Source organism: Mixophyes fleayi, chromosome 4 (genome assembly GCF_038048845.1).
Source record: "Mixophyes fleayi isolate aMixFle1 chromosome 4, aMixFle1.hap1, whole genome shotgun sequence".
In the NCBI taxonomy this organism is placed as follows: Eukaryota; Metazoa; Chordata; class Amphibia; order Anura; family Limnodynastidae; genus Mixophyes; species Mixophyes fleayi.
Window position 1 is genome coordinate 4,853,670 of NC_134405.1, and position 15,905 is coordinate 4,869,574.

The following is a 15,905-nucleotide window of genomic DNA, read 5'->3' on the forward strand; positions in this document are numbered from 1 at the left end:
ACAAAGCCAGTTTTTGGGAGACACCTGACGGTGTTTTTTTTGCACCTAGGTGGGGCAGTTCAGTACCACCTGTCCCATTGTGGATATACCTTCCTTAAGATCTTCCCCAAATTACAACCTGCAATTAGTCACCAAATTACTGTGGGGTTTAGAGACATGGGCCCTGCGGTTACACTTGTGAGATCATTGGACATAATTCTGGAGAAGGCTATTATTGTCGCCCTGCAGTGCCCACAGCCCGGATAAAACTAGATTGGTGTGCTGGGAAAGGTCTGCAAGAAGTAGGCTTATTGGAAAATATTCCTACAAATGTTTTGCTGGGCAATATGTTTCTGGTAACAATGCTATTGTTTCTGTTGTGTTGTTAGACAGGAAGGTAGGGCAAAGGGAATTGTATTTCCATCTGGGCCAAAACTCGCTGTGTTGTCCAAAGCTGTAACAGATGAGGTGGGTCCCACATCACTGAGTCCAGTGGGGAGGGAGGTGTTTTCCCAGCTAGCCCCAACAAGGAGACCCAGGTAGGGGGTAACTGGGAGGTTCACAGGGGTGTGACCCCAGGCTTAAACCTGGACATCTGTATTCTGGGGCCTGGACGTCTGCACTTGTGTCTTAGGATGCTTTGTCTACTGCCTTTCGAGGTTCACAGGGATTCCGGGTCTGTGGGTACTCTTTTTAGGTGTGGTGTCTCCGTTGGCGCAACTGTGTTTTTATTACTTTATTGCTTTCTTGTTGTTGCTTGTGATGAGATAGTCATTTTTTCCCCATGACCGTCTCTTTATCTGTTTGGGAAAAAAAGAGGGAAGGTGTGGGATGGGAGAGGATTTGGAGACTGTTAAGATTTATGCGGATGGATTAAGCAGTATACCTAATAGCTGCTCCTTTTAGGTAGCTGGTGTTTATAGTTCTTTTGCGGTTTTGTAGGGGTTGTAGTTCTTTTGCCTCTTTGGTATACTGTTGAACCGCTGTAGCAATATACCTCAGTGTTTGTAGCTCTGGTAGTTTATGCTCTTGGCGATAGCCCTTGTATTATATAGTGATTATAGCTCTAGTGTGATAACTCTTATGTCTTGTTTGGGTTTAATGCTCATGGTGTGTCTGGTATGCTCATATGCTTAATGTACATGTATACTTGAGTGGTGATATGGTGTTAGTGAGGTATGATGGGTGGAGGTGGTTGTGGGTGGTGTGTGTGCGGTGGCTTGTGGTTTCAGCTGTGTGTGTGTTAAGCGCGGTGCAAAGATCTGAGTTTGCTCTTATAAGAGCACTTTGTTATGTAGATTTGGTGGCCCCACTCGGTGGTCTTTTTTGGGGAGGAGAGAGGGTACTACTCTATTGAACCTGGACATGCCACGGAAGGTGTGGCAGTGGTACTGTCAGAATGTTGGGAGACTATGACACTGGGAGGTAGGGCAGAGTGTGTGGAAGTACTTCTGTACCACAACTGGTGGGTTCCTATGTAACTTAGTGTAGGAGGGAGGCAGTAGTATTCCAGCTAGACCTCTAGAAGAATCTACGGTAATGATAGGACAGGAAGGTAACTCCTGTGTTAACCTTGTACATGCCAAGGAAAGGGTGGAAGAAACATTACATCACCCTGTTGAGCAGACTAAGGTGCCAAGGTTAGCTGGTTCTGGGATTCAGGGTCATTTCCTCTCCGCATATCTCAGAGACAGCTATGTGCCCACCTCGCCACATGGGACAACGGACCAGGCAGCTCCCAGCTGCCTTCCACTGTCCCCAGACACTGATCAGCAGGTGAGCAGTCCAACCTTCCCTCAGGCTCAGCAATTAGACCCTAGTGTACACAATCCTTTCTTCACTACGGTACATCACGGTGCAGGAGTCCTGAGTGGTATAAAGGACCAGTCAAAGTTTCCTAAAAGAGATGGACATAGATCAGAGAATTCTGGGTATGGGTCAGTGGTCTCGAGATACTGGGGACCATCAGAGCTCTGTCCTCTCTGTAATGTTTGCGCACCACAAGCAATAAATATAAACACATGGACAACACTGTATATAATATACACTATATGGACAAAATTATTTGGCCACACCTGTTAATTATTTATTTGAGGTGGTTCAATATGACTCGTTGCCAGAGGTGTATAAAATCAAGCTCCTAGCCGTGCAGTCTCCACTTACAAACATTTGTCATACAAAATGTTTATTTTGGAAGCACTCGGTGACACCAAGCGTGGTACTGTGATAGGATGCCACCTTTGTAATAAGACCGTTCATGAAATTTCATCCCTGCTGGAAATTCCACGGTCAACTGTAAGTGATATTATTAGACAGTGGAAGTGTTTAGGAACAACAGCGACTCAGCCACAATGCGGAAGACCACGTAAAATCACAGAGCAGGGTCAACGACTGCTAAGGCGCATGGTGCGTAAAAGTCGCCAACGCTCTGCTGATTCCATAGCTGAAGAGTTCCGAACTTCCACTGGCATTAATGTAAGCACAAAAACTGCGGCGGGAGCTTAATGGAATGGGTTTCCATGGCCAAGCAGCTGCTTGCAAGCCTCACATCACTAAGACCAATGCCAAGCGTCGGATGGAGTGGTGTAAAACACACCAACATTGGACTGTGGAGCAGTGGAAACGTGTTCTTTGGAGTGAGAAATCACACTTCTCTGTTTGGCAGTCAGATGGGCGAGTCTGGGTTTGGCGGATGCCAGAAGAACACTATCTGCCTGACTGCATTATGCCAACTATGAAGTTTGGTGGAGGAGGGATAATGGTATGGGACTGTTTTTCAGGGGTTGGACTAGGCCCCTTATCTCTAGTGAAGGGCAATCTTAATGCTTCAGAATACCAAGTCATTTTGGAGAATGCCATGCCTCCAGCTTTGTAGTAACAGTTTGGGGAAAGCTCTTTTCTAATCCAACATGACTGTGCCGCAGTGCACAAAGCAAGAACTACAAAGACATGGTTTGATGAGTTCGGTGTGGAAGAACTTGACTGGCCTGTACAGAGCCCTGACCTCAACCCCTTTGAATACCTTTGTGATGAACTGGAACGGAGATTACGAGCCAGGCCTTCCAACATCAGTGGCTGAACTCATAAATGCTCTACAGACTGAAGTGGCACAAATTCCCACAGAAACACTCCAAAATCTTTTGGAAAGCCTTCCAAGAATAGTGGAAACTGGTAGCGCTGTAAAAGGGGGACCAACTCCATATTAAAGTATATGTATTTGAATACAGTGTCATTACAGTCCCTGTTGGTGTAATGGACAAGCGTCTGAATACTTTGTCCATATAGTGTATAGCCTATATATGTTTTTGTACATAAATTGCTAAATATTGTTTTATTGATTGTATTAATTAAATATTATTTAAACAGTATCCAATTTATTTAAAGTACAGTGCATTGATTTATTTAAAGATTAAATGATTTTTTTAATGCTTATGTTCTGGTAACACTATTCTGAGATATAATACATATTATAACCAGTATTACCCCCATTTTGATAGATAGGGCAATGTGGTAATGAGTAGCTGCTCCACTGTTCTTCTACTCACCGACTTCTCTTTTCTCAGCCATTACTCTTCTTCCGAGCTACTTCTGTTATCTGCCCCAATCCTCTTCTACCCAAATACTCCTCTCTTCCATTAATCTCCTCCTCAACTACTTCTCTCAGCTGCCCACTCCTCTTCTACCCAACTATTCCTCTCCTCTCTTCCATTACTCATCTCCTCAACTACTTCTCTTAGCTGCCCAATCCTCTTCTACCCAACTACTCCTCTCTTCCATTACTCTCCTCCTCAACTACTTCTCTCAGCTGCCCACTCCTCTTCTACCCAACTACTCCTCTCCTCTCTTCCATTACTCATCTCCTCAACTACTTCTCTTAGCTGCCCAATCCTCTTCTACCCAACTACTCCTCTCCTCTCTTCCATTATTCTCCTCCTCAACTACTTCTCTCAGCTGCCCACTCCTCTTCTACCCAACTACTCCTCTCCTCTCTTCCATTACTCATCTCCTCAACTACTTCTCTTAGCTGCCCAATCCTCTTTTACCCAACTACTCCTCTCCTTTCTTCCATTACTCTCCTCCCCAACTACTTCTCTCAGCTGCCTACTCCTCTTCTACCCAACTACTCCTCTCCTCTCTTCCATTACTCATCTCCTCAACTACTTCTCTTAGCTGCCCAATCCTCTTCTACCCAACTACTCCTCTCCTCTCTTCCATTACTCTCCTCCCCAACTACTTCTCTCAGCTGCCCACTCCTCTTCTACCCAACTACTCTCCTCTCTTCCATTACTCATCTCCTCAACTACTTCTCTTAGCTGCCCAATCCTCTTCTACCCAACTACTCCTCTCCTTTCTTCCATTACTCTCCTCCTCAACTGCTTTTCTCAGCTGCGTCACTCCTCTTCTACCCACCTACTTATTTTGTTGCTTCCATTCCTCTTCTTCTATGCTACCTCTCTTAGCTGCTCCACTCTTCTACCCAACTACTCTTCTCTGCTCTGTCGCTATTCTCCTCACCAACTACTTCTCTTAGCTGCACCTCTCTTCTTCTACACAACTTCTCTCTTCCATTACTCTCCTCCCCAACTACTTCTCTTACTCCTCTTCTACAAACCTACTTTTCTTGTCTCTTCCATTACTCTTCTTCCCAGCTACTTCTCTGTGTTCTGTTTTTATTCTCCTCCCCAACTACTTCTTTCAGCTGCTCCACTTCTCTTCTACCCACCTATTTCTCTTGTCTCTTCGATTACTCTACTTCCCAGCTAGTTTTCTTAGCTGCTCCACTCCTCTTCTACCCAACTTCTCCTCTCCTCTCTTCCATTACTCTCCTCCCCAACTACTTCTCTCAGCTGCCCACTCCTCTTTTACCCAACTACTCCTCTCCTCTCTTCCATTACTCTCCTCCCCAACTACTTCTCTCAGCTGCCCACTCCTCTTTTACCCAACTACTCCTCTCCTCGCTTCCATTACTCTCCTCCCCAACTACTTCTCTCAGCTGCCCACTCCTCTTTTACCCAACTACTCCTCTCCTCTCTTCCATTACTCTCCTCCCCAACTACTTCTCTCAGCTGCCCACTCCTCTTTTACCCAAATACTCCTCTCCTCTCTTTCCATTACTCTCCTCCCCAACTACTTCTCACAGCTGTTTACCAATTTTCCTTCATCATCATCAACAATTATTTATATAGCGTCAACAAATTCCGTAGTGCTTTACAATTGGGGAAAACAGTAATAAACAATACTGGGTAAAACAGACAAAGAGGTGAGAGGACCCTGCTTGCAAGCTTTCAATCTATAGGTCAATGGGAGTCAGATATATGAAGTTAAATCTACATTGCATCTGCATATTGGTCCCTTTGAGAAACATTCTGCATTGTCTTTATCATTATTTTGTTGTTCTTATTATAAGTATAATATGTCATGCTGCCTCTTCGTAATAGTGTTTTTTTTTCTTCTTCTAGAGTGCTTTATTTGAAGATGTCTTCCATCCTCCACATCTCGTGACCCTATGTTGATATGAACTAGATGACCTCTACCAAATATTTCTAGACCTGCTTCAGGCCCTTTATGAAAACCTTGTTATGAGAAATCAGAAGAAGAGATGCACCATCAATCAAGAAGATATCTTCTTATTCCCACCGAAGTGATTTATATGACCTCCCTGAAGGCTTCTCATCAGCTTTTCTGTGGTAGTTAGAAGACCATTGGCTATCGATAAGGTTGTTCCATGAACTGGAGTCATGAAAGGAGATCTTCCCTTTATTCCATCTGAAATGTTCTCTCAGCGTCCTCTTAGTCTTGGGGTATTAACTGGGTTCAATGTATAATTTATTTTCGGTACGTTTTGTAGGGACAGAACTCTTTGATCCTTAATTTTTGTTCTCAAGGCCATTGATTCGGTGTATGATAACCAGTTAACACTGTTTATCTCTCGCTTCCTTGGTAACAAGTCACTCTGGATAAGGTCTTCCTTGTTACGTCATTACAGACTCGGGGAAGCTATTCGTATGCTTCAAAAGACGAGGGAAGGATGCATGATCGATAGCATCTTTCATTCTCATGGTAATTTTGATGAACCTGCATTGATAGTTGTTTTTGTATAGTGCCAATGTGAAACCCACCATGTCTTCATAGGAGGAAAGATCTCCTTCTTCCGATAGCTGCGAAATGCAGAACTGAGCTCTAAGACTTTTGGGATTAAACTCTGTTGGTGAAACAGACTTTATGGATTGATTAGGTTATTCCTGCTTGGAGGTGTGGAAAGGACTCCCAAGACCACACCCTAGTCCTTATGTGACTTTGCTAGAGGTGGTCAGTTTATTCAACTTGACCCAGATGCAGTATCGGGAGATATGGCTGTGGGATGAAGTCACCGGAGTAAGGCGCCTCAAGGTGAGATGGTATCAACGTCTGCTCACAAGTTTATGTATCAATTCAACAAGTGAGAGGCCGGGGGCCACAAATTGTGCTTGTTGTGAGTTAGACTTTTCTACAAGGAGTAGCATAACACGTATGGCCGAATGTAAGAGCTTCGTTCATGGTTTAAATAAATAAAAATGAGGAGACGTTAGGGGCACATTTTGGGCATACACATGGCCATCTTCAAAGAGTGGATGTAAAAGATACGCCTGAATAAGGCTCTAACAGACAATACACTATGGAGTACATCCAGTACATTTGTGGAATAAAAGGACGCACAGAAAAAAAATAATATATATATATATATCAGTGGTAGTCAGTTTCACGGTACTGACTACCCCGACACAGAACAGAACGACATGAGGATTCCGAATGAATAGTACATCGACCTGTGAAAAAAACCTACTTACCGGAATGTAGATTACTTCACATCACGGCAAGTAGGTTTTTAAACAGGTCGATGTACTATTCATTCGGAATCCTCATGTCGTTCTGTTCTGTACCGGGGTAGTCAGTACCGTTAATAGGTACTACACCTATATATATATATATATATTTATTTATATCACCTGTCAATAATGTAATCATAAAAGAACTAACTTTCGTTTTCCATAACATACATTTGAGGATGTTACTAATGTCTACTTTACATAAGATACATTGTTACAGCTGCTCCTGATTGTAATCACATGTACTAGCTGCATACACAGCCGTCATCACTAGTAATCACTTACACCCGACCGGTAGCTGGTTCAAGGGATATACAACAGAACAACACGTACCTTTGAGATGCCCAAGGGCTTGAATCGGACTCTGATGAGTGCGCACAACCGCGCCCTTACCCCTTACTATATATTGACTACGTGCATACGCCAGGTCCCCTCCCCGTTCCGCCCATGAAATTGCAGGCTGCGGTGAGGGGCCTTTGCCCTTGAAGATGAATTGGGTGGTGCTACGTTCACTGGTATATAGTCTGGTTCTGGGCAACTCAGCACATACCGGCATTTATGTTCCTCATTGAATCAGACCCCAGATCTCTATGTTTTATAGGACCCGTTCAAGAGAACAGAGCATTTGCTATTGTCACACGTAATAAAACCTACATTCAGTCCCTATATACAGTCTTAAAATACATGCAATCAAAGTAATGAAGTAAAGAGTGCAATTTTGCGGCCTGCATCTTAAGTGTACATTTTGGACGCAAATTGTCATGAACGCTAAGGGCATGATTGATGTTAGAAAGTAAATCCGTTGCGTTCCGTATCTTATGTAAATTGGCTCTGCACATGGTCCGAAACAGAACTTACGGCGATGAACGAAATTGTTTGTAATTCATGTCCGAATGCAAATGACACTAACGACTACTACGACTTAAAGGTTGAAACCGGGGTGGTATGGGCAGACGAACATAGGCAATGTACAGTAATGGTGGGCTGAGGGTGTCCCGACACAAATGCTCTTTCTTGTAAGTACGCTTGCTTCAGCCGTGTCATTTACACCAGCTACAGCGCAGGTGTGAGTCATAGGCAAACCGAGGGGGGTTTCCTAGTCCCTGGAAAACCCCCTACAAGCCTGGGGCACTGTATGATTGAGGTGCTGGACCCTGCCCCCGCTTCACACGGCTCTGCTTGAAAAGAGAGAGCAGCATGCACTTAACAGTAGTGCACGTAGCATTGCCCATGTATATTACGTGGATAGGGAGAGTTGGATAGCAGACAAGCACTCTCTAAAATTATAGCCATGCCCCCATGCTTGCTGGTCACACCCACTGGTGGCATGGTGTGGAAACCCCCCTCTGCAAATCCTGCGTTTGCACAGAACATGACTATAAAACTATAAAAACTTCAACATTGTATGTACAGTACGCATCCTGATTTTTGTATTTAATGTTAAAAAATATAGATATAGATATAGATATTTTTTAACTACATTTTTATTTTATTGATTATAGTGTTAAAAGTTTTTAATCTATTTTAGAAAAAAAAATATTTTTGTATGCGTTGTGATATTGCAGTCTGGTGTGTCTGTTAACATACGGAAAGTAACATTTAATCAGAGAGTACTTACACCCAGACTCAAATCGAATCGTATATTGAGATCCGCTATGATTTGAATACAAGCGGGAATAGGCTCAAGTTCCATACTCTCTTTGTAACTTGCATGCAACTTGCGTTTGGCCTTCAATCACGCCCTAAAGTAGTTTTTTTTATGGCTGAAGTAAAAACAATAAAAAATAAAAATTGCATTGTTTCTTCAACCTATCCTTAAACCCATAAATGTCAACCTGAGAGTGACGTATCCTGTTTTGTCTCCCACAGTGTCCATCTTCACGGGGGTCTAGAGGTCGGACTCCAGAAGATGACCCCCAGCTCCTCTGACACTGTGACATTTCTTGGGATAGAAAAGGGTGGAGCCATGAATCTGCTGTACAGGAAGAGTCGGGTGGAGTGGAGACAGAAAGAAGAGGAGCCCAAGAAGAGGTAGGAGGACAGAGAATGGTGGACAACACCAGATGTCAGGTTGAATATAGTAGGTGGAGAGTGTGTTGAATATTGTAAGGTTATCTGCGACCTGGTTGAAGACATGGCCAACGTCAGAGGTGTATTCACTTTATTATAGGCTCAGAGAGAGTGGTGAGTGGCATGAGATCAATGAAGTGGTTGGGTATGATGGCTCTAGGTTCGGAAGTCCATTCATGTTTTCCTCAGCGCAGATGGAGATCCTTGGAACAAGATAAGGTGGTGAAGGAGGGGTCCCTTGCTTTGAAGAAGGGCGCTCGAACATTTCCACTCTGAAATTGTGTGACTAGTATTTTTTATTTGCTCTGTTGCCTCAATATTTTGCGTTCCTCTCGTAGACTCTTCATCTGTGTCAAGAGGAATACGTAATATCGAGCTAATAAATAAAACGGTTAGTCATATAATTTCAGGTGACCTTTTAGGTCAATTTACCATGTATGAACATTGAGTCCCGTGCATAGCAAAAGTACCTTAGAAATAACCATCAGGGCCTAGATACGGGGCCCCCTTCACCAGGAGGCCCCATCTGGTAATGTGGCTTCCTTGGACATGGGAAAACCTGGAAGAAGGGGCAGGAGACAATATTCTAGGAAGAGAAACTGGGACTCAGTGTATCTCTCTTCGCTCAGTGACCATGTCGGTGTTGGATATGAGATTGACACTGTTCTCTATAATCCTTTTTAGTTTGGCTAAGGTCCGGGACATGGCCTCATTCCGTCGCCATTTCCGAATGGGCTTCATGACGATGCCAGCCTCTCAGGAGCGGGCTCCTCTCCCTTGTGCCAGTGCGATGGCCCCTCGATCTCTTTCCTGTCACTCAGTGGGCAGCGCACCGGAAGATAGTGGAAATGAAGTGGGTCCTCCTGGGAGGAGACCACCAGCTAAACCCAAGAGAAATCCCAGCACAAAGCTCAGCCTCGGTGGAGAGGGGAGAACAGCAGAGGAACGTAGGATCAGAAAGGAAGGTAAGAATGGTTGCCGTGAATCTTCTGTATTAGCTTAGAGGTTCTAGAGTGTGAAGGTATCCTAATATTACCGAACTGGTTATAGAAATGCTATAGACTTTTATTACCAAACTCTGGATCCCCCCATTAAAGTCCAAGATGCTGGTCCTGCTCAGTGATGGTTTGATAAAAAAAGAGCAGGACCAGCGAAAGGGTAACATGACCTAGGTCCTGAGCTGCTGGAGGTCCCAGGAACCCCATGGTCATTACTAAGTATAATAAGCTGAGCACTGCTGGTGATCACATGCTGGTCATTACTAAGTATAATAAGCTGAGCACTGCTGGTGATCACATGCTGGTCATTACTAAGTATAATAAGCTGAGCACTGCAGGTGATCACATGCTGGTCATTACTGAGTATAATAAACTGAGCACTGCAGGTGATCACATGCTGGTCATTACTGAGTATAATAAGCTGAGCACTGCAGGTGATCACATGCTGGTCATTACTGAGTATAATAAGCTGAGCACTGCAGGTGATCACATGCTGGTCATTACTGAGTATAATAAGCTGAGCACTGCAGGTGATCACATGCTGGTCATTACTGACTATAATAAGCTGAGCACTGCAGGTGATCACATGCTGGTCATTACTGACTATAATAAGCTGAGCACTGCAGGTGATCACATGCTGGTCATTACTGAGTATAATAAGCTGAGCACTGCAGGTGATCACATGCTGGTCATTACTGAGTATAATAAGATGAGCACTGCAGGTGATCACATGCTGGTCATTACTGAGTATAATAAGCTGAGCACTGCAGGTGATCACATGCTGGTCATTACTGAGTATAATAAGCTGAGCACTGCAGGTGATCACATGCTGGTCATTACTGAGTATAATAAGCTGAGCACTGCTGGTGATCACATGCTGGTCATTACTGAGTATAATAAGCTGAGCACTGCAGTTGATCACATGCTGGTCATTACTGAGTATAATAAGCTGAGCACTGCAGGTGATCACATGCTGGTCATTACTGAGTATAATAAGCTGAGCACTGCAGGTGATCACATGCTGGTCATTACTGAGTATAATAAGCTGAGCACTGCAGGTGATCACATGCTGGTCATTACTGAGTATAATAAGCTGAGCACTGCAGGTGATCACATGCTGGTCATTACTGAGTATAATAAGCTGAGCACTGCAGGTGATCACATGCTGGTCATTACTGAGTATAATAAGCTGATGCCTGCAGGTGATCACATGCTGGTCATTACTGAGTATAATAAGCTGATGCCTGCAGGTGATCACATGCTGGTCATTACTGAGTATAATAAGCTGAGCACTGCAGGTGATCACATGCTGGTCATTACTGAGTATAATAAGCTGAGCACTGCAGGTGATCACATGCTGGTCATTACTGAGTATAATAAGCTGAGCACTGCAGGTGATCACATGCTGGTCATTACTGAGTATAATAAGCTGAGCACTGCAGGTGATCACATGCTGGTCATTACTGAGTATAATAAGCTGAGCACTGCAGGTGATCACATGCTGGTCATTACTGAGTATAATAAGCTGAGCACTGCAGGTGATCACATGCTGGTCATTACTGAGTATAATAAGCTGAGCACTGCAGGTGATCACATGCTGGTCATTAATGAGTATAATAAGCTGATGCCTGCAGGTGATCACATGCTGGTCATTACTGAGTATAATAAGCTGAGCACTGCAGGTGATCACATGCTGGTCATTACTGAGTATAATAAGCTGAGCACTGCAGGTGATCACATGCTGGTCATTACTGAGTATAATAAGCTGAGCACTGCAGGTGATCACATGCTGGTCATTACTGAGTATAATAAGCTGAGCACTGCAGGTGATCACATGCTGGTCATTACTGAGTATAATAAGCTGAGCACTGCAGGTGATCACATGCTGGTCATTACTGAGTATAATAAACTGAGCACTGCAGGTGATCACATGCTGGTCATTACTGAGTATAATAAACTGAGCACTGCAGGTGATCACATGCTGGTCATTACTGAGTATAATAAGCTGAGCACTGCAGGTGATCACATGCTGGTCATTACTGAGTATAATAAGCTGAGCACTGCAGGTGATCACATGCTGGTCATTACTGAGTATAATAAGCTGAGCACTGCAGGTGATCACATGCTGGTCATTACTGAGTATAATAAGCTGAGCACTGCAGGTGATCACATGCTGGTCATTACTGAGTATAATAAACTGAGCACTGCAGGTGATCACATGCTGGTCATTACTGAGTATAATAAACTGAGCACTGCAGGTGATCACATGCTGGTCATTACTGAGTATAATAAGCTGAGCACTGCAGGTGATCACATGCTGGTCATTACTGAGTATAATAAGCTGAGCACTGCAGGTGATCACATGCTGGTCATTACTGAGTATAATAAGCTGAGCACTGCAGGTGATCACATGCTGGTCATTACTGAGTATAATAAACTGAGCACTGCAGGTGATCACATGCTGGTCATTACTGAGTATAATAAGCTGAGCACTGCAGGTGATCACATGCTGGTCATTACTGAGTATAATAAGCTGAGCACTGCAGGTGATCACATGCTGGTCATTACTGAGTATAATAAGCTGAGCACTGCAGGTGATCACATGCTGGTCATTACTGAGTATAATAAGCTGAGCACTGCAGGTGATCACATGCTGGTCATTACTGAGTATAATAAGCTGAGCACTGCAGGTGATCACATGCTGGTCATTACTGAGTATAATAAGCTGAGCCCTGCAGGTGATCCCAGGTTATTAAACAGAAATCACCCTTTACATATATCTGGAGATCTGTAAACAATGACAATACATTAAATTAGGTACCCGACACTGTATCATGAATTAAATGGCATAAGGCTACATCAGCAATCTCCTTGTTATTTTATCATTCTTTTATAGGGTCCCTAAAAAGTGCCTCTGACTCTCGCCGGATGCCCCCACAGAAGCCACAGCGCAGCCCTCATACACATCTCTCTGCCTCCTTCGATGAGGCCTATGCGAACCGCCCTGCCTCCTCCTCTGCCATCCTCAGTCCCTCCACTCGGAGTACTTCGCCGTCCCTTGAAGAACCCGTGTACATTGAGATGGTAGGCAATGTCTCTCGAAGACCTCCTCCACCTCCCACCCCAGCTCCCCCTGAGGAAGAGTCAGATGGTGAAGAGGAAGCTATTTATGAAGAAATGAAATACCCACTTCATGAAGAGCACCCGTCCCATCTGCGCCATCCTCAGCGCCGACGACCTCCACCACCTAGAACTCCTGAGGTTGACATTCCTCCACCATTTCCTAATCTCCTACAGCATAGACCTCCTCTTCTAGGTGCACCATCTGGGAAGGCCCAAAAAATCCCAAAGCCTTCACAGCCTGTCTCGTCCAAGCTGCCAGTCCCCCATAAAGAGATGCCATCCACAGCTTCCTCGTCCTCTGTTCACCTGCCTCCATCTGGTCGTGCCCGCAGCCACTCAACACCGTTGCCCCCTCAGACCTCTTCCCAACGCCGACCAGACTCTGAAACCCCAAGAGGGTCAGGGTGCTCACATGAAAAAGGGGCATCGATGTTGCCCGTTCCCCATGGACACACTCGGGACAAAGCCCTGTCTTACACCATGGTCTATTCTTCCGTCAAGGTGACACATTCTCTTTTACCAGCCTCGCAAATGGAGGAAACAGAGAGGGAGATCTCAGTCTTAGCTGGACTTATCTGCCCAGCATCTCGTGCCGCAGGAACACAACTCCCCAGTCGGCCTCCTTCAGCACACCTCCACCAGGTACAAGGAGAGCAGGCTTCTCCTGCCGTCTGGACATACCCTACAGGCAAGAGACCACCAGCATATGAAAACAGCATCAAGGGCTCAAGGACACCATTAGTTCAGGCCTCAGACCCTCGTACAGGGGCTGCTGAGGAGGAGAGAGCTGGGTTAGTATGGGAGTTACAGAGGAGGATGTCCTGTGGACGGAGGAGCCAACTTGGAGAACGTAAGTGAATATATTCCGCTTTTGGTGGTGGAGGAGTAATGGATCTTCTAGCAGTGTTTTATGTGTCACCTTGTATCAGTGAATCCATGCTATGTATAGATGTAAGTATGATGGTTTGTGTTTACCCAGCATTGACAGATGGATCCCGCATCTGGAATGGAAATCCTGTAAGATCAGAGAAAGCGAGTCATGGGACGCCAGTGTCCGGTATTCCCGTTCGGAGTCAGCAAAGCCTGGACAGCGCGATTGGCCGTGGGGTGGCTCGGACTGGTCTTCCAATGCCATGCCAGACCTTCCCAGCATGTCATCGGAGCACAGGTAGAGGCATTATAATGTGGGCTCTTCTCAGTAAGGTACTAAGAGAAATGTAAGTTCAGTACAGTAAGGACTTTCATTTAAGTCCCTCTCCCTCTAGATTGGAAGCTCTGGTGAGCTGCGTCTGCCCTCTGCACATTCTCCGACCTATGTCTTTGTTCTGTTTCTATGTATGGTTTGTTATATCCACTGTCCGGCTCTGCAAAGTTTTTTGGTGCCTTATAAGTAGATGATAATGATAGTGATGGAGACGATGATGACAGTGATGATGATACTGATGAGGATGATGATGACAGTGATGATGATACTGATGAGGATGATGATGACAGTGATGATGATACTGATGAGGATGATGATGACAGTGATGATGATACTGATGAGGATGATGATGACATTGATAAGGATGATGACAATGGTGACAGTGATGATAGTGATGACATTAATGATGATACTGATGACATTGATGAGGATGATGATGGCAGTGATGATGACAGTGATGATGAAGATGATGACATGATGATAGTGATGACATTGATGATGATAGTGATGGCGACGATGATAACAGGATGATGATAGTGATGATGACAGTGATGATGAAGATGATGACATGATGATAGTGATGCAATTGATGATGATAGTGATGGCGACGATGATAACAGGATGATGATAGGGATGACAGTGATGATGAAGTTGATGACATGATGATAGTGACGACATTGATGATGATAGTGATGATGACGATGATGACAGTGACGATGATGATACCGATGAAGATAAAGAGGACAGTGATGATGATAGTGATAAAGATGATGACAGTGAAGAGGATAATGATGACAATGATGATAGTGATGATGATGACAGTGATGATGATAGTGAAGGTGCCGATGATCACAGTGATAATGACAGTGATGAGAGATAATGATGACAGTGATAATGACAGTGATGAGTGATAATGATGACAGTGATGATGACAGTGATGAGAGATAATGATGACAGTGATACTGACAGTGATGAGAGATAATGATGACAGTGATAATGACAGTGATGAGTGATAATGATGACAGTGATGATGACAGTGATGATGACAGTGATGAGGATAATGATGACAGTGATGATGATAATGATGACAGTGATGATGACAGTGATGATGACAGTGATAATGACAGTGATGAGGATAATGATGACAGTGATGATGATAATGATGACAGTGATGATGACAGTGATGATGACAGTGATGAGGATAATGATGACAGTGATGAGGATAATGATGACAGTGTTGAGGATAATGATGACAGTGATGATGACAGTGATAATGACAGTAATGAGGATAATGATGACAGTGATGATGACAGTGATAATGACAGTGATGAGGATAATGATGACAGTGATGAGGATAATGATGACAGTGATGATGACAGTGATAATGACAGTAATGAGGATAATGATGACAGTGATGATGACAGTGATAATGACAGTGATGAGGATAATGATGACAGTGATGAGGATAATGATGACAGTGATGAGGATAATGATGACAGTGTTGAGGATAATGATGACAGTGATGATGACAGTGATAATGACAGTAATGAGGATAATGATGACAGTGATGATGACAGTGATAATGACAGTGATGAGGATAATGATGACAGTGATGAGGATAATGATGACAGTGATGATGACAGTGATAATGACAGTAATGAGGAT

The 15,905-nt window shown here is 44.1% G+C and overlaps 1 protein-coding gene across 1 annotated transcript in view; it reads left to right on the forward strand.

Moving 5' to 3' along the window:
- The window catches only part of NYAP1 (neuronal tyrosine phosphorylated phosphoinositide-3-kinase adaptor 1), a 28,415-nt gene that overhangs the window by 9,180 nt on the left and 3,330 nt on the right, over nucleotides 1–15,905 (forward strand). Inside the window, exons 2-6 of the mRNA XM_075206187.1 lie at nucleotides 5,439–6,369; nucleotides 8,715–8,876; nucleotides 9,600–9,880; nucleotides 12,810–13,886; nucleotides 14,016–14,204. Coding sequence (XP_075062288.1) covers nucleotides 8,755–8,876; nucleotides 9,600–9,880; nucleotides 12,810–13,886; nucleotides 14,016–14,204 — 1,669 coding nt within the window. The 5' untranslated portion in view covers nucleotides 5,439–6,369; nucleotides 8,715–8,754. The remainder of the gene's footprint in view (nucleotides 1–5,438; nucleotides 6,370–8,714; nucleotides 8,877–9,599; nucleotides 9,881–12,809; nucleotides 13,887–14,015; nucleotides 14,205–15,905) is intronic.